This window comes from Portunus trituberculatus, chromosome 47 (genome assembly GCF_017591435.1).
Source record: "Portunus trituberculatus isolate SZX2019 chromosome 47, ASM1759143v1, whole genome shotgun sequence".
NCBI classification, from domain to species: Eukaryota; Metazoa; Arthropoda; class Malacostraca; order Decapoda; family Portunidae; genus Portunus; species Portunus trituberculatus.
Window position 1 is genome coordinate 35290007 of NC_059301.1, and position 14544 is coordinate 35304550.

Here is a 14544-nt window from a genome sequence, read left to right on the forward strand (position 1 = left end):
ACTGTTCAGCCTTACAATATTTAAATGGGTTATGATGAATGTGTATCTCAGCAACATCTAAAAAAATAATTAACACACTTTCACAACTAACTTAAATGATTCTTTCTTAATTATTTTTCACTGATTTTTATGAGTGTGGCATTGACTACATTATCAATTGTTCTGTAGTTTTATATATATATATATATATATATATATATATATATATATATATATATATATATATATATATATATATATATATATATATATATATATATATATATATATATATATATATGATACAACATCAAGCAGTAAATCATTGTCTTTCTTTACAGCATTGCTGAGTGATGAGACACCAGTGTCATGACTGCTGAGATTGGTGTTATTCTCATGTAAGTAGTTTCTCTCTCTCTCTCTCTCTCTCTCTCTCTCTCTCTCTCTCTCTCTCTCTCTCTCTCTCTCTCTCTCTCTCTCTCTCTCTCCCATACCTGAAGTAAGTAGATTGTAGGTTGAGCATATAGAAACTGCAGTTAATTTTGTGTTAACACTAATATTTGGTTGAGTGGTTACAAACAAAAACAAATAGTACATTATTTATATCTTTATTACTATTTTTTATTTGTTTGTTTCTGGTACTCTAGTTTTTGTGTGTAGTACATGTACTTAGCCTGTTCTGCTTCTTGCTTCCTTTCCTGAGCCATTATAGATTCTTCAAGGAGTGCAAGCTCAAGCTTCCTTTTCTTCTGCAGGTGGATGATCTCCTCCTCATCCACAAACACCAGTGATGTACCAGGCAAGTCTGGCCCCTGTTGGTGCTGCAAGTGGTGTGGCAGGTGCCTCCTCCTCAACACCCACTGTCTCGGTCACCACTTCTCTCTGTTGGGCTGCCTCTGCCACTTCCCCCAGCATCATCTGCTGCCTGCACACTGCTGGCATCATTAGTTCTAACTTCAGAAACTAAGCTGATAATGTTTTTGGTTTTATTGCTAAGGACAAAAGTAACAGAAACCAGTAAATCTAGCTAAGGGTACAATGTGTTTGACTTAAATCCTATTCTGTTTGAAGGAAGCCCATGCCTAAGAAACTGTAAATCCCTAAGACTCGTTCTCATTAACACATTCACCCACTACACCATTTATTAGGTTTTTTTTTTATTAGTTTTTTTTCTTTTCTTATTACTGTTTTAGCTGTTTGGTTAAAGAATTAAAAAAAAAATTTTCTCAACACTAGATAACAAATTTACCATTGTGTTTAACTCTAAGTTGTAAACTAAATGGGAACGAGTATTTTGGATTGCAGACATTTGAGACAACATTATGGCCTAATATTGCTATATCTACAAGTGGTTTATCCTTTGTTGAGGAAGGTGCATTCAATGATGCTTGCCTTATTGGTGCACCCATGAATAGAGACATTCTTAGGGTCCAAAATCTCAAAGATTAACTCATTGTGCTGGGAGAGAGGTGGGTTGGCAGGAGGTCCACCACCTGGAAAGAATAATATAATCTTATTGCTAATGAATTGCAAATACAAATAAATAATTCATAAAGAACGTGTTTTCACATAACATACGTAACTCAGATGTGTGGTTGGAGTAATGTTATTTGTCAGGTAGACACTGCATCATAATTAGTGTGTGCAATAAATGCATCCACTTTACAAAAAAAAAAAAAAAAAAAAATGCAGGAAATGGCTGGCACTTTAATATATTAATCACTAGTACAAAACTTTCAATGTTGTTGCTTCCAAACTTAAAACAGGAACAGTTTACTGAAGTTTATTCCTTAAAGTGGTTAGGTTCCATGATCTAAATCTCAAGTGACCTTAACAGTAGACCTGCTGAAACTTAGTATTTACTCAAATTACTAGTAAGCTTCCTTGCAAAAAATAAGTAACCATAAATAAATACTTTTCTTTAAGTGAAATTGCCTTACCTATTCAGTGCTTAAAAGGAATAATAAGATAAATCATATCTTTTGTTAGGGTAAAACTGAAATTTCTATCAAGCTCAAAAATATTAAAATCTTGCTGCAAATCACACACAAATATAAAAAAAAATTAGCTCCCAAATTAATAACTCTTACCTGTGGCAGTCATGGCTTCTCTCTGCTTGCGGGTGTTCCGTCTTGCCTCAGATTTTATAATATGCCAATGTTTCTGGCACTCCTCAGTGCGGAGAATGTCTGACACGGCAGACACCTCCGCACTATTGCTCCTCCAAGCGGCATTTCTGGCTTCCTTAGAGCAGCCAGCTGTGGAGAAGTCGCTCCGGAGTATTTTTGCGAGAATTTTGTATAGGTGGGCCAGATGAAGGCGTCCAGTTCGTCTTCCTGTTCCTCTTCTTGTCTTGAGTCTCTTGAGTAGCCATGGTGCGCAGTCGAAGTTGGCGCCAAATAATTGTTGTTTTGACAAGATGACAACAGTGGTGGTAAATTTATACCTTCAATTATCAAGGTTAAAATGAAGAAGTGATTGTTGAAAACTAACTAGATATATGTTTTTTTTATGTAGAATATAAATTTTACTTATTTTCACCCGTTTCTTGCGAAATTCCTCAAAAAAACATTACATAACGTCTGCTCATGTTAGCGGTTAGCGATGTAAGCGCCTAAAGACGGTTACTTAACAAAGCATCCTGCTAGGAAAGATTCTTAGCGCTTAAGTCTCGTAGGTTAAGTACTTTTCCTAACTAAGACGGCATCTTTGTGGAGTTTTATAAGTACGGCCCCAGACACCTATCAGGTAAGACCACAGGACCTGACAGCTACTTAGTTAACACAAATGGAGACAAATATTTTTCAGATACGGACAAGAAACGACTATTTTCCTCCATCTGGAAAAGAGTATTTAGGAAGGATAACATGGACTGAGATGAAAATGATAAGGTACTGCACTACATGACACATAACACTGACAAAACACGCCCATACGCAACGGCTCATCCTACCAGATTAACAGGCATCAATCACCTTAATTGTTTCATCTCCTCCCAAGAGCTGTCCCATGCCTTCAAAGTCGGGCAGACATCATGCCCAGGGGCGAGTAGTATAAATAAAGTAATTCTCCAGAATCTTTCAGATACGGCAGCCAACAGACTACGAACAATCTTCAATGCATCGATATCAGCTGGGTATTTTTCCGGGGCCTTCAAAGGAGCAGTGATGAGGTTAATACCAAAGGTGGGTAAAGTTCTTACCCGACCTGACAGTTATTGTCCAATATTCGTCCTGGAGGTTCCTGGGAAGGTACTGGAGAGAATTATCATTAGCCTCCTAAGGAACCATCTAGAATGGACCGACCAGATGCACCCTGGGCAGGACAGGTTCCGCAGACGAAGGGGTACAGTGCACGCACTTGTCATCGCCACAGAGTCAATAGCGCTCCACCTTGCCTCCAACGACCATTGCAACCTTGTCTTCCGTGATGTTAGCACGGCCTTCGACAAAGTGTGGCATCTTGGTCTTAGGTACAAAATGCTACATCTTGGTCTCTCAGGGCCAGTTGAAAGGCTCTTTTGCAACTGGAGGGCAGGACAGCAAGAGTCAAGGTCGGGACACACGTCGGGCCTGCATTCCTGTTAACATCCGGTGTACCCCAGGGGAGTGTATTGTTGCCTACATTGTACTCTGTTTATACTGGTGACTGCCCGGCATCAGGAGCAGGGATTAATGTCCACTATGCTGATGATATTTCACAAATTGTCTTCCACCCAGGTCACTCATGTCAGATGCTGAATCTCATAACATCACGTGAGATCAGCAGAATCAATAGTTTTGAAGAAGACTGGAAGATAAAGACTAACTTAAACAAGTTCTGCATGATCCCCGTGGCGACGAGGAATCCTGCCCCCTTGATGGTCGATGGACACCATGTGGACTTCAGTCAGCGGGGATCGCTCCTCGGTCTCTCCATCTCCATGAGAGGATACATGGCGCACGTGACCCAGCGCGTTGCGCGAGCAAGGGCAGCTCTCACAAAGCTGTACCGCTTCAGAAGCTTAGACCAGAATCTGAAACTGCACCTAGTCAATGCTCTGGTAATACTAATTTTGACATACCCACCAATTCCGACAAACGCCTTTTCGAAAACTACAGTCAGACGTCTCCAGAGGGTGCAAAACAGGGTGCTTAGGTTCACTCTCAGCATCCGCTGGGACAACTTCCTGACTGCAGAATCACTACACGAAGAAGCCAATGTCCCAGCCCTTAACATCCAGATCCACCAAATGGCCTCAGACATCTGGAGGAGAATGGAGGACGAAGACTGAGACCAATACCAACACTTAAGGGAACAGCACAAGAGGGTTTCAGACCAGGACCACTCATGGTTTCCTAGGAGCCTACTCAGCATGGAGAGGAATCCTGATCCTGCCCCACAGTACAAATACAAGAACAGCGGAAGCACATGAGGGCTGGTGTTGTCTCCATGTCAGCCCCCAATGTAGAATGGAGGAAGACCCACCCCATCACAGCGCCTGAAAGGGCCAGAACTGATGACGGCAATAGCTCCCAGTTCTAACTGACGCACTTCAGAGGACTGGAAGGTCACCTTCACCTCACCAACAGCTCGGACAGCGCATGGGTCTCCTTATACCCTCTACTACAAGGGAAGATGGATGACATCCCACCTCAACGTGCCAGGAAGGACCAAGACTGATGATTGCAGCAGCTCCCAGCTTAACGTGGCCAGCTTCAGAAAGCTGGAAGGATAACGTACTGCTCCTCATCAATGGCCCGACCTGCATGCAGGGGAACGAGACATTGGGGTCGGGTGGCGCGACCTGACAGGAAGGAGAGACCATGTCTTGCTCCGCCACCGAAAATATCTTACCCCCCACCCAATGGGGTAGTGGGCAACACCCATCGCTCCCCTCCGAAGATCAGTGTGACCGTCAAAGGAGAACAGACAGACTACATCCGATTGCCCAGAGTGATGCATGAAAAATACGCACTGTGGGATGATCAGTGAATAAGAAAGTGACTATGGTTCTTGTGACAATTACTTTATTTAATTAGACACTTACATTATTACTAATTCTACAGATGTAACTGTTAGCATGTCTTATTAGAAGTTAGAAACTAACACTCACCTCATTATAACTTGTATATACCAATTGTAAAAATATCACAACAGTACGGGTGGTTTTCCCCCAGGTACTCCGGTTTCCACCCAACCCCCAACAGCCCTTCTCAACAAAGTACTGCACTGTGAACCTCATTACTTAACAGCTGCAAGCCGGACCGCCCAGCAACTTCTTTCTCCTACTGTCCATATATTTTTCAACTTCTTTCTCTTCATGTGTGACCTTCACGAAGGACATGCCAACCCCCCCTTCCTTGTATATATTTGCTTTCTTAATAAACTAAACTAAACTAAAATGTTCACCAGACTGCCTGAAGATGACCTCTGAGACAGGTCGAACCATCGCACAGCCCACTTTTGGACAGCTCCTCGGAGCACTAGCCTACCACATGAAAAAAGAGAGTTGTCTAAACAAATTTTAAAAAAACAATAAAAAAGTAAGCAATGCTGAGGTTGCTCTTGCATTTAACCTCATCTGCCGTAAAGAGAATTTACTTCCTGGCTACACTGATATATATATATATATATATATATATATATATATATATATATATATATATATATATATATATATATATATATATATATATATATATAGAAATAGGGCGTAGGTGCCATCACCTTTGGGATTGGGATGACTATGGCTGTTTTCAAGAGTGAAGCTTGCCTGCAGTGAAAGACATGTTAAATAAATCCACGATAGGGTTGTCTACCTTTACCTCCAGGAGAGCATTGAGGATATCATAGGTGATGCCATCCTTGCCAGGAGCTGTCGGCAGTCAAGTTGGGCAAGTCAACAGCTCCTGGCAAGGATGGCATCATCTATGATATCCTCAATGCTCTCCTGGAGGTAAAGGTAGACAACCCTATCGTGGATTTATTTAACATGTCTTTCACTGCAGGCAAGCTTCCCCACTCTTGGAAAACAGCCATCGTCATCCCAATCCCCAAAGGTGATGACACCTTTCGCCCTATTTCCCTCACCAGCTGTCTGTGTAAGATGATGGAATGGATAAGACTGAACAGGCTTATATACAAGGTGGGCCATGTACTCTCTGGCAATGTACATGGCTTCCTAAAAGGTCACTCTACAAGTCACTGTTTTGTTGAGTGTCTTACATATAAGAATGCTACCTGCAGAGCTTTTGTTGATCTCAAGGGTGCCTTCGACAGGACCAACAAAGATGTTATTATGGAGGAACTCATTCTCAAAGGTGTCAAAGATAGACTATTAGGATGGATCAGGGACTATTTGTACAATAGAACAGCACAGGTTTGGTTTCAAGGTGCAGTCTCCTCTAAGGAAGTCTTTGAGCTTGGAACACCACAGGGTGGAGTCCTTAGTCCAATGTTTTTTAATGTTTTAATGAACAAAATTGCGCGCTGTTCCTTTCCGCAGGGCACCCAGGTTCTCATCTATGCTGATGACATACTCCTCCAATGCCCCACACCCAGGATTCTCCAGTTAGCTTTGTCTCAACTAGCAACTTTGTGTGTCCAAATGGGATTAGTGATTTATTAATGTAAAACAAAATTTCAAGCTAAAGAGAAGGTCTCTCGGCTGTCTACTGTAAACAACGTTCCCATTCCTAGAGTTCTTATACACAAGTACCTGGGTGTTCGGATGAGCTTCAGGAAGTCTCTTCAAGCCGTCCATTATGTTCGAGACCTCTGTCTGCCACAACTAGCACCAATTCGGCTGCTAGCCAACAGGGGCCTGGGGGCTGGCATTCCAGTCCTAAGAATGTTCTATATATCTGTCATACGGTCCCTTATTGATTATGCCGCCCTGTTTTAATACAGTTTAGTGTCACTCAACTCCGCCCCCTGGAGCATTATTCAGAATTAAGCCATGTGGATAATCTTGGGATGCCCAGAACTGCACGGATTGAAGTCCTCAGAGCTGAATTGCACCTGCCGAGTATTATGTGTAGATTACAGGAAATTACTTGTCGCACAATTATTCGGATGCTATGCACGGGCTCTGACTCTCTAAAAGGATCACTGATCCCCTTGTATCATGATCCTTGCACTCCTACAACACCATACCTCAGGAAGATCTTAGGAGTACTGACAAGTGTAGGTGTAGCTGAGGCCTATATTAACGTTGTTATGTCACCGCTACAACCCACCTGGAACCCTCACCGTGTCAGTGTTGATATTCAATCTCTGCATCAGCCCATGAGGGACTGGCTACCTCATGTGCTGCAAGACATGTTCATGACTAAATTATCCAAGTACCCACACGTTCAGGCTATTCATATTTATTGTGATGGGTCAGTCAATGGCAGCAGGTCTGGATGTGGGCTGTTCATCCGTGACTACATCTCTGCCAGTCTCTACGCTGACAGTGAGGTTTCCAGGCGTCTCCCTGTACCCATGTCTTCCACTAGAGCAGAACTGTATGCTGTACTGGAGGCGCTCCATATAGTGGCGCCTCTCCATAAAAATATTTCTTTATTGACAGTCAGGCTGCATTGTATGCCCTTCAATCCACCTCCCCCATGGACTGTGATCTAGTTAATAAGTGTCTTGATCTCATCCACGCCTTAGAAAGTGCTGGTACAACGGTCCATTTCATCTGGATACCTTGTCATGTGGGTATCCCGTTAAATGAAAAAGTAGACCGCCTTGCTCAGTGTGCCCTACAAGATGACACAGTGGACCCTGGCACTGAGTACACTCTGGGTAATGTTAAGAATAGCATTAAGGACTTTGTACATCGTAGCATTAGTGATCAGTTGGAGCTTTGTTGCCATAGGGGCAGTAGCACTAGTCTTCACTATGCACGTGTCTTCCAGAGCTGTGCTTACACCTACGGGAGACATACTGCATCACATGACAGGCTAGGAATGAAGCTCAGATTAGGCTACAAATACTTTTGTGAAGTCAATGCTTCTCCTGGTGTGTGCTGTGTGCTGTGTGCTGCATCAAGGGGACACTCTGCCTCACTATATCATGGAATGCCCTCTCATTGCTAAATTTAGGCCACAAGGTCAACATGATTTGTACAGCCTCATTGACCATCTCCTAGACTCAGCCACTCTCAGGGATATACTCAGGGAATATCCTCAGTTTGCTCCAACATTGTAGGATGTGTATGCAATAAAGCATTGTTATTCACTAATTTTTGCAAGGGAGCCACTTGGGTTAAACACATTCATTGAGAGAGCCTCAGCTAGTGCAAGCTAGCATAACTCAACTAAATTAAGTAATACCTACTGGGCTGCTAGTGCAATATAATAAATAAGATAAATTAGACATGGTAATATTAGCCTATATATCTTGTTATTAAGAGCAAAATAAAGATCAAGCTTACTTAATGCTGTGATGAGTGGAAGTGTGCTTTTTTTTGTTTTTATTCATTTATTTATTTATTTTTCGAGAGCCGTAAATTGAGTCATCGCGAGCCGTCAGCGGCTCGCGAGCTGCGCAATGAATACCACTGCAGTAAGGTGTGCAATATCTGTACTACTTATTTATTGAAATACTTGTATTTTTATGTTATGTATACTGTTTAGTGTTATATTTTTTATATTTTAGCCTTAAGTCTTTGCCCAAGGGATGGCTGGCAAGGTCCATCCTCCTCCTTTTTTTTGTAATTATTTATTAATTCAACAATAAATGTATCAATCAATCATTCATATATATATATATATATATATATATATATATATATATATATATATATATATATATATATATATATATTTTTTTTTTTTTTTTTTTTTTTTCTAGTTTGCACAAGGATACTTAATTGAAATGTGTGTTATAGGTTACGTAATCCTCACATAATTCTTGTTTCTCTTTGTTTTCTGCTGTTTCTAATATGATTCTAGGTCCATTTTTTCCGATGTTTTCCCCCTACACTTTTTTTTTTTTACACTACCCCTTATTACTAACGTTGTATCACGTTACAAACTATGCCATTAGTAACCCCGTACAGCACAATCAAAACAAACTTTGACATCCCCAAACCTAGTGGCCAGTACGTGTCACTATTGCCAACATGGCCAGTTGGGGAGGTAAGGAAAATTTGCTATAAAACTTCAGAAGTTCTCTGGGAAGGAACTATTGTTTCATGATTTCTCCACAGGTAATGAGTATCAAATAACTGTAAACGCCTTAATGGTAACAAAAAGGTTATAGCATTATAATGCAAGCATTAATACCTAAAGCAGAATCTTGTATACTAGAAAGAATCTGGTGAAAAGAAAAATACTAGAGAAAGCCATGATGTATTTCAATGTATATTCTAATTAATCCGTTAGCAAGTTGTATAGTTTCCTGAATTTTATTTCTGGAGAGAACCATAGGTAAATTTTTACAATAACATGAACAGCTTACTTTGGGATGAAATAACTTTTATATGATAGATTTTCTCCTGTTTTGAATGAATGAATGAACGTTTCCGTCCCAAATCCTTAGTTTTTCTTTTTTAACCCCTCCCTCCCCTCGGGGTTCTTACGGAAACACGATTTTGCGGTAAAACGAACTAACACTTTCTTTTATTATGTTAAATTTTGACCAGTTTTGAATAAATATACACTTTCATTTCCAGTTTTTAATGAATATACACTAACCTAACCTTACCTTACCTTACCTTACCTTACGTAACCAAACCTAACCTAACCTAACCCAATCACCGTCATAATATATCGCGCTTGTGCAGATAATAAAACATGCACACACGAACGCTCACACCAAAACGGCGTTCCTCAGTGCCCGCCTGTCCATCACATGCGGTAGTGCGTCGCCTCCCTCCATTGACATAGCATTTAGTTTAATCTTGAAAAAAAGTTAATAGATAAAAATTTGCGATGGATATGTATGGGTTCAAATTAATCAGAAAAACAAGGTCTCTAAGATGAGAAGGGTAACGAAAGCCAGCTTGCTGTTCATGCTAAAGTAAAATAATACCGAACCATAATTCTATATTTGAGTATTGTATTTTATTACATTTATGGATAATGAAAATATTATTAAGTTTTCATCATAGATTGATACTTCACATTAAATTAAGTTAGTTGGCTTAGATTACGGTATTATTGCAGTTTCACCCATTACATCACACATAACTTTACATATTCTCACGGTCAAGATCACACTTCTACGAGCATTTCTAATGGCATTTAAGCCTATCAAAAATTAATAATAACTTCAAGACAGAATTTCTAAGATTTACCACAATGGTCAATTTTTAAGTTTAATACAATATCCCCTATCTCTACCATCACCCCCCAACCCCTCCAACAAGCTTAGGAGCCTTTGGGGAATCAGGGGTTTTGGGTGGGAGAGACATATGAGTGATATATGGCTTTTTGAAAAAAAAATATTAGGAAATTTCCCTATATATATTTGAATAATTTCCCTAAATCTAAAGATATTTCCTTAAATCTAGGAAAATTTCTCCAAATCTAGGAAAATATCCTTAAAGGCTAAATGTAGGGAAGTTTTACATAACATAACCTTTCCCCTCTAGGACACTAACCTAACCCTAACATAAACCTAACCTAACGTATCCTAGCCGGGGGGAGTGCAGCCCCCCCAGACACCCCCAACAACACACTAACATAAACCTAACCTAACCTAATGTATTCTAGCCATGGGGCCTGTGACACCCCAGACCTCCTCTAGAACACTAACCTAACCCTAACATAAACCTAACCTAACCTAATGTATCCTAGCCATGGGGGCTGCGACACCCCCAGACCCCCTCTAGAACACTAACCTAACCCTAACATAAACCTAACCTACCGTATCCTTGCTTTGGGCCAGCTTCCCCCACCCCCAACACACCGGTTCTCCTATCTCTAGCAATACACCTCCTCACAATACCTTAATGAAAGGTTGAAGGTCCTGGCTGTGGGACATCATCTTCTCGATTGTCGTTAAGTTCGCTGTCCTCCACGGGGACAGCAGGAGCGATGATTTCCCAGTAATCATATCCACAACCTTTACAACGGTGGCTATGGCTGAACTGCGCACACAGATGTCTTTGTGCACCTGTCTGCCCAGCTGTGCCTGTCTATGAATGCCTATAGCAAATTCTCATTGGCGCAGCTCGTGTTGTTAAGAGGTGGTTGCCCATCATTGGACAAAAGAACTATAGACACAATAAGAATCCTATTCACCAGTTACCCACAAACAAATGCAAGTCAGTGTACTGCTCATTTCCAAGTGTGATAGAGCTCCGAGGCTCACTGCAGCTTGCTGGACTTAGAGAAAACTCACCGAACACCACACATTCCCGGACCTATTGCAGCGTTATTATTCATTTGCAGGAGGTAGTGTACTACTGAAAATGTTGTAAATAGTAAGAACAACAACCTAAGGGTGGCCTAAACTATCTACAGTTTACTGTATGAAACTGTAACAGAACCACCACAATCTTAGTTCTGGATTCTTCCTCAGCAGTCAGTCAGAGGGTACTGAGTGTGTTCGTGTGTTTGTTATAAATATTGTGCAGGCGCTGCAGCAGTCTGTCAGTCATTAGGTTAGGTTAGGTTTAGATTTAGAATAGGATTCTAGTGTTCACTATATTCAGACAATTTTATTGAGTTCTAGGGAAATTTATCTAGATTTTTAGCCCAAATATTGTTTTTTATTTCCCTAGATCAAATTTTGCTCTTTTTTGGTTTCTCTACCCTAAAACCCCATTTTTTTCAGGAGGTCCCCAAGTTTCTTAGACATAGGTAAAAGAAATAAAAGATAGGGTATGTTGGTTGAAGCTGCAAATTTATCTATTAACATTAGGCTAAATCACATTGTTATGTTAGATTATATTATGTTAGGTAAGAAATAGCCAATTACTGTCTCCTATCTTTAAAAATAACCAGGGAGTTGTGCTACTGCAGCTCTTTTTTTTTTTTTTTGTAATGAGTGCTATGTTGTTGATCTTGATGCCACTAGCACCTCAACCTATATAAATCTGACTAAATTAATCCTGATTTTACTAAATGTATTAAGTTTTTCCTAATAAACTGGCAAATATGAAAGACAATAGATTTTCTAAAATTACCGATGGATTAATTAATCATTTACCGTAAGTCAAATATATTTGGGGTTTGAAATACACCACATGAGTTCTACGAAATGAGACATGTCATGAAAGTATACATAGGTAATTTTGTAATGATTTTGGAGAAATATTTTTAAGTTATCATCTCCTTTCAACTACCGTAAAATGACAATTTCTGTGTTTTCCATCCATAAACCCCATTTACCGACCAGTTCCCAAAATAGTTTGGGAATGAGGAGAGAAGAAGTAAATTTAAATATATTTACAAAGTGTTTTATGCTTAAAATTGTCTATAACATGAAAAATAGCAATTAGCTACCGTGGTTTTGTACTTGAAAAGTTGTTTGGTCCTATTGTAAAAATTTTACTGCATCCTTTAACAGAAAAGTTTTCAGAACTGCTATATATATATATAATATGCACTAATACTGATGCATACTCATACCTTTTTATTCACCATGCAAGAGTGGAATAGGCTTTCCCACTTTATTATGACTACTGTCACACTAAACACATTTATAAAATAAACACAGTTATATATCACTACAACATGCCAGTAAGCATGTGCATGCACACTTGGTTCAAATTCAAATTCTTCCTCTCCTCACTAACAGCCTACTCATATATGTATTTACCTAGTTGTATTGTACAGGGTTCGAGTGGCTCATAGTGTCCTGTCTCCATATCTCCATTTATCTAGTTTTTCTTTAAAGTTATGCACACTAGTTATGTGCTGCGACAATTTCCTTATCCATTGCATTCCATTTTTCCACCGTTCTGTGTGGAAAACTGTATTTTCCAACATCCTTCACTCACTGCCTCATCCTGATCTTTTTTTCATGTCCTCTTGTCCTTCCATCTTCTTCCGCCAACAGCACCAGGTCTTCGTCTATTTTTTTCAATATCATTTCCTATCTTATACATTGTTATTAGGTCCCCACGTTCTCTTCTATCCTGTAAGGTTGACAGTCCCATTTCCTTCAGTCATTCTTCATATGTGAGGTCCTTTAATGTGTGTGATGCATCAACTCTGTTACCCTATGCTAATATTAAACTTAAGAATTGGAAGGCAACCAAAATCTATTTGGACCTTGGATCCTAGTCTTTACTGTACAGTAGTATTGAGGTTCTTATTCAGAATTGTTTAGAGAGGCAAAAGTCACTGCTGGGAGTAATTATTAACTGGTGAGTAAATCTTTTTGTCCAGTGGAATAAAATACCTACTACTTTGGGTGGAGAGACATGTCATTAATATCCTTCAACATAGTGCCTCAGAACTGACTGACTCCATGAACAGACTGGCCCTCTCTATGTTAAAACTGCTAAGTACTTAGGGGCAGTGCTGACAGTCATATTTTGCTTATCAACATTCTGTCCACATAACCACTTTTGTACGACAAACTCTCAATCACCAGATAACACTAATGATGATGAGTGGCAGTGTGTATAGATATCTTAATGTTAAATAGGGCCTTTATATTCTTTACATCCCAAAAGTCACACCAAGTACAATACAGTAAAGTCCCGGGTTACGTCGGTCTCGAGTTACGTCAAACTCGTAGTTACGTCAGTCCACTATAAGGCAATTTAAGATTAAAAAATTGAAAATTTATAAATCGTAAAGTGTGGGATTTATTGTTATTGTTGGTGGTTGCCTGCCACACCGCCCGCCTCACGCTTGAATACAATAACACCCTGCCTCAGTTCCACCACACTATCGCCCCTGGCAAGAGTGTTATCCTACTTCTGCGTTTACTAACTCAAGTTCTTAGTATCTTGCTCAATGGCACCAAAGAGAAAACTTCTTAGTGACAGCAGTGATGCTAAGAAAAGGAAAACCATTATGCTACAAGAAAAAGAGGACATAAATAAAAGACATGAGAAGGGAGGCAGCAGCTGTGTGTGAGGGAGGGAAGAAGAAAATGGGAAGCCCGTTACCATGACAACAGGGAGGTTGACGACCTTAAGGGCTCGCACACCCACCACAACAATAACAACTCCGGAGCCTTTGCCTGGGACACACGACACTCGCAGCTCACTTGCACTGTCTGCGCCTGTCTGCTGATCCCTATTGCCCTTTCCTATTGCATTTCCTGCCCCGCTGCCCACGCTTCTACTCCCACCGCACTGCACTACGCTCCCAACTGTCCGCCCTGTGGGCGTCACAACATTCGACCTGCCCACCCTCTTGGCGGCCTCAGGCGTCCACCCCTCTCGGCAACCTGCAGTCCTCCGCGTTCGTGGCCCTAATCAACAACAAAAACAAGCTTGTGTTTCATATTCCTACATAGTTGTAAATAATATAACAATATAACCTTTAACTTACCTGAATGACCATAAACAATGATTGGTTGAAAACTCGATAATATGCTTTGAAATGTACGGAAACTCGAGTTACGTACAAAATCAACTTACATCATGTTTCAGGAACGTAACTCTGACATAAACCGAGACCT

The 14544-nt window shown here is 40.3% G+C and overlaps 2 protein-coding genes and 1 long non-coding RNA gene across 9 annotated transcripts in view; 2 read left to right on the forward strand and 1 right to left on the reverse strand.

Annotated features, from left to right (window-relative positions):
• Positions 1 to 326: 326 nt before the first annotated feature.
• LOC123520734 lies at positions 327 to 1015 on the forward strand. Its single transcript, XR_006679352.1, has 2 exons — positions 327 to 377; positions 735 to 1015. It is a non-coding gene; the product is annotated as an uncharacterized LOC123520734 (long non-coding RNA).
• Positions 1016 to 1332: 317 nt separating this feature from the next.
• On the reverse strand, positions 1333 to 2686 carry LOC123498220. Its single transcript, XM_045245384.1, has 3 exons — positions 2682 to 2686; positions 2070 to 2425; positions 1333 to 1472 (listed from the first exon to the last, which is right to left on the reverse strand). The coding sequence occupies exons 1-3, from the start codon at positions 2684 to 2686 to the stop codon at positions 1333 to 1335; spliced, it is 501 nt and encodes a 166-aa protein (XP_045101319.1).
• A 6327-nt stretch (positions 2687 to 9013) lies between these two features.
• The window catches only part of LOC123520691 (BET1-like protein), an 84214-nt gene continuing 78683 nt past the window's right edge, over positions 9014 to 14544 (forward strand). For 3 of the 7 annotated variants that reach the window (XM_045283213.1, XM_045283208.1, XM_045283214.1), the window contains exon 1: positions 9014 to 9092. In XM_045283213.1, coding sequence (XP_045139148.1) covers positions 9077 to 9092 — 16 coding nt within the window. In that variant the 5' untranslated portion in view covers positions 9014 to 9076. Of the gene's footprint in view, positions 9164 to 14544 lie in introns of all 7 variants that reach the window. The other 4 variants (XM_045283212.1, XM_045283215.1, XM_045283209.1 and 1 more) reach the window with 2 other exon arrangements.

Excerpts from the sequence above, each read along its gene's own strand:
- LOC123498220 (XM_045245384.1), bottom strand. Across the intron at positions 1,473-2,069 it reads AGAAGCCATGACTGCCACAG|GTGGTGGACCTCCTGCCAAC; the intron begins GTAAGAGTTATT and ends TATTCTTTCCAG.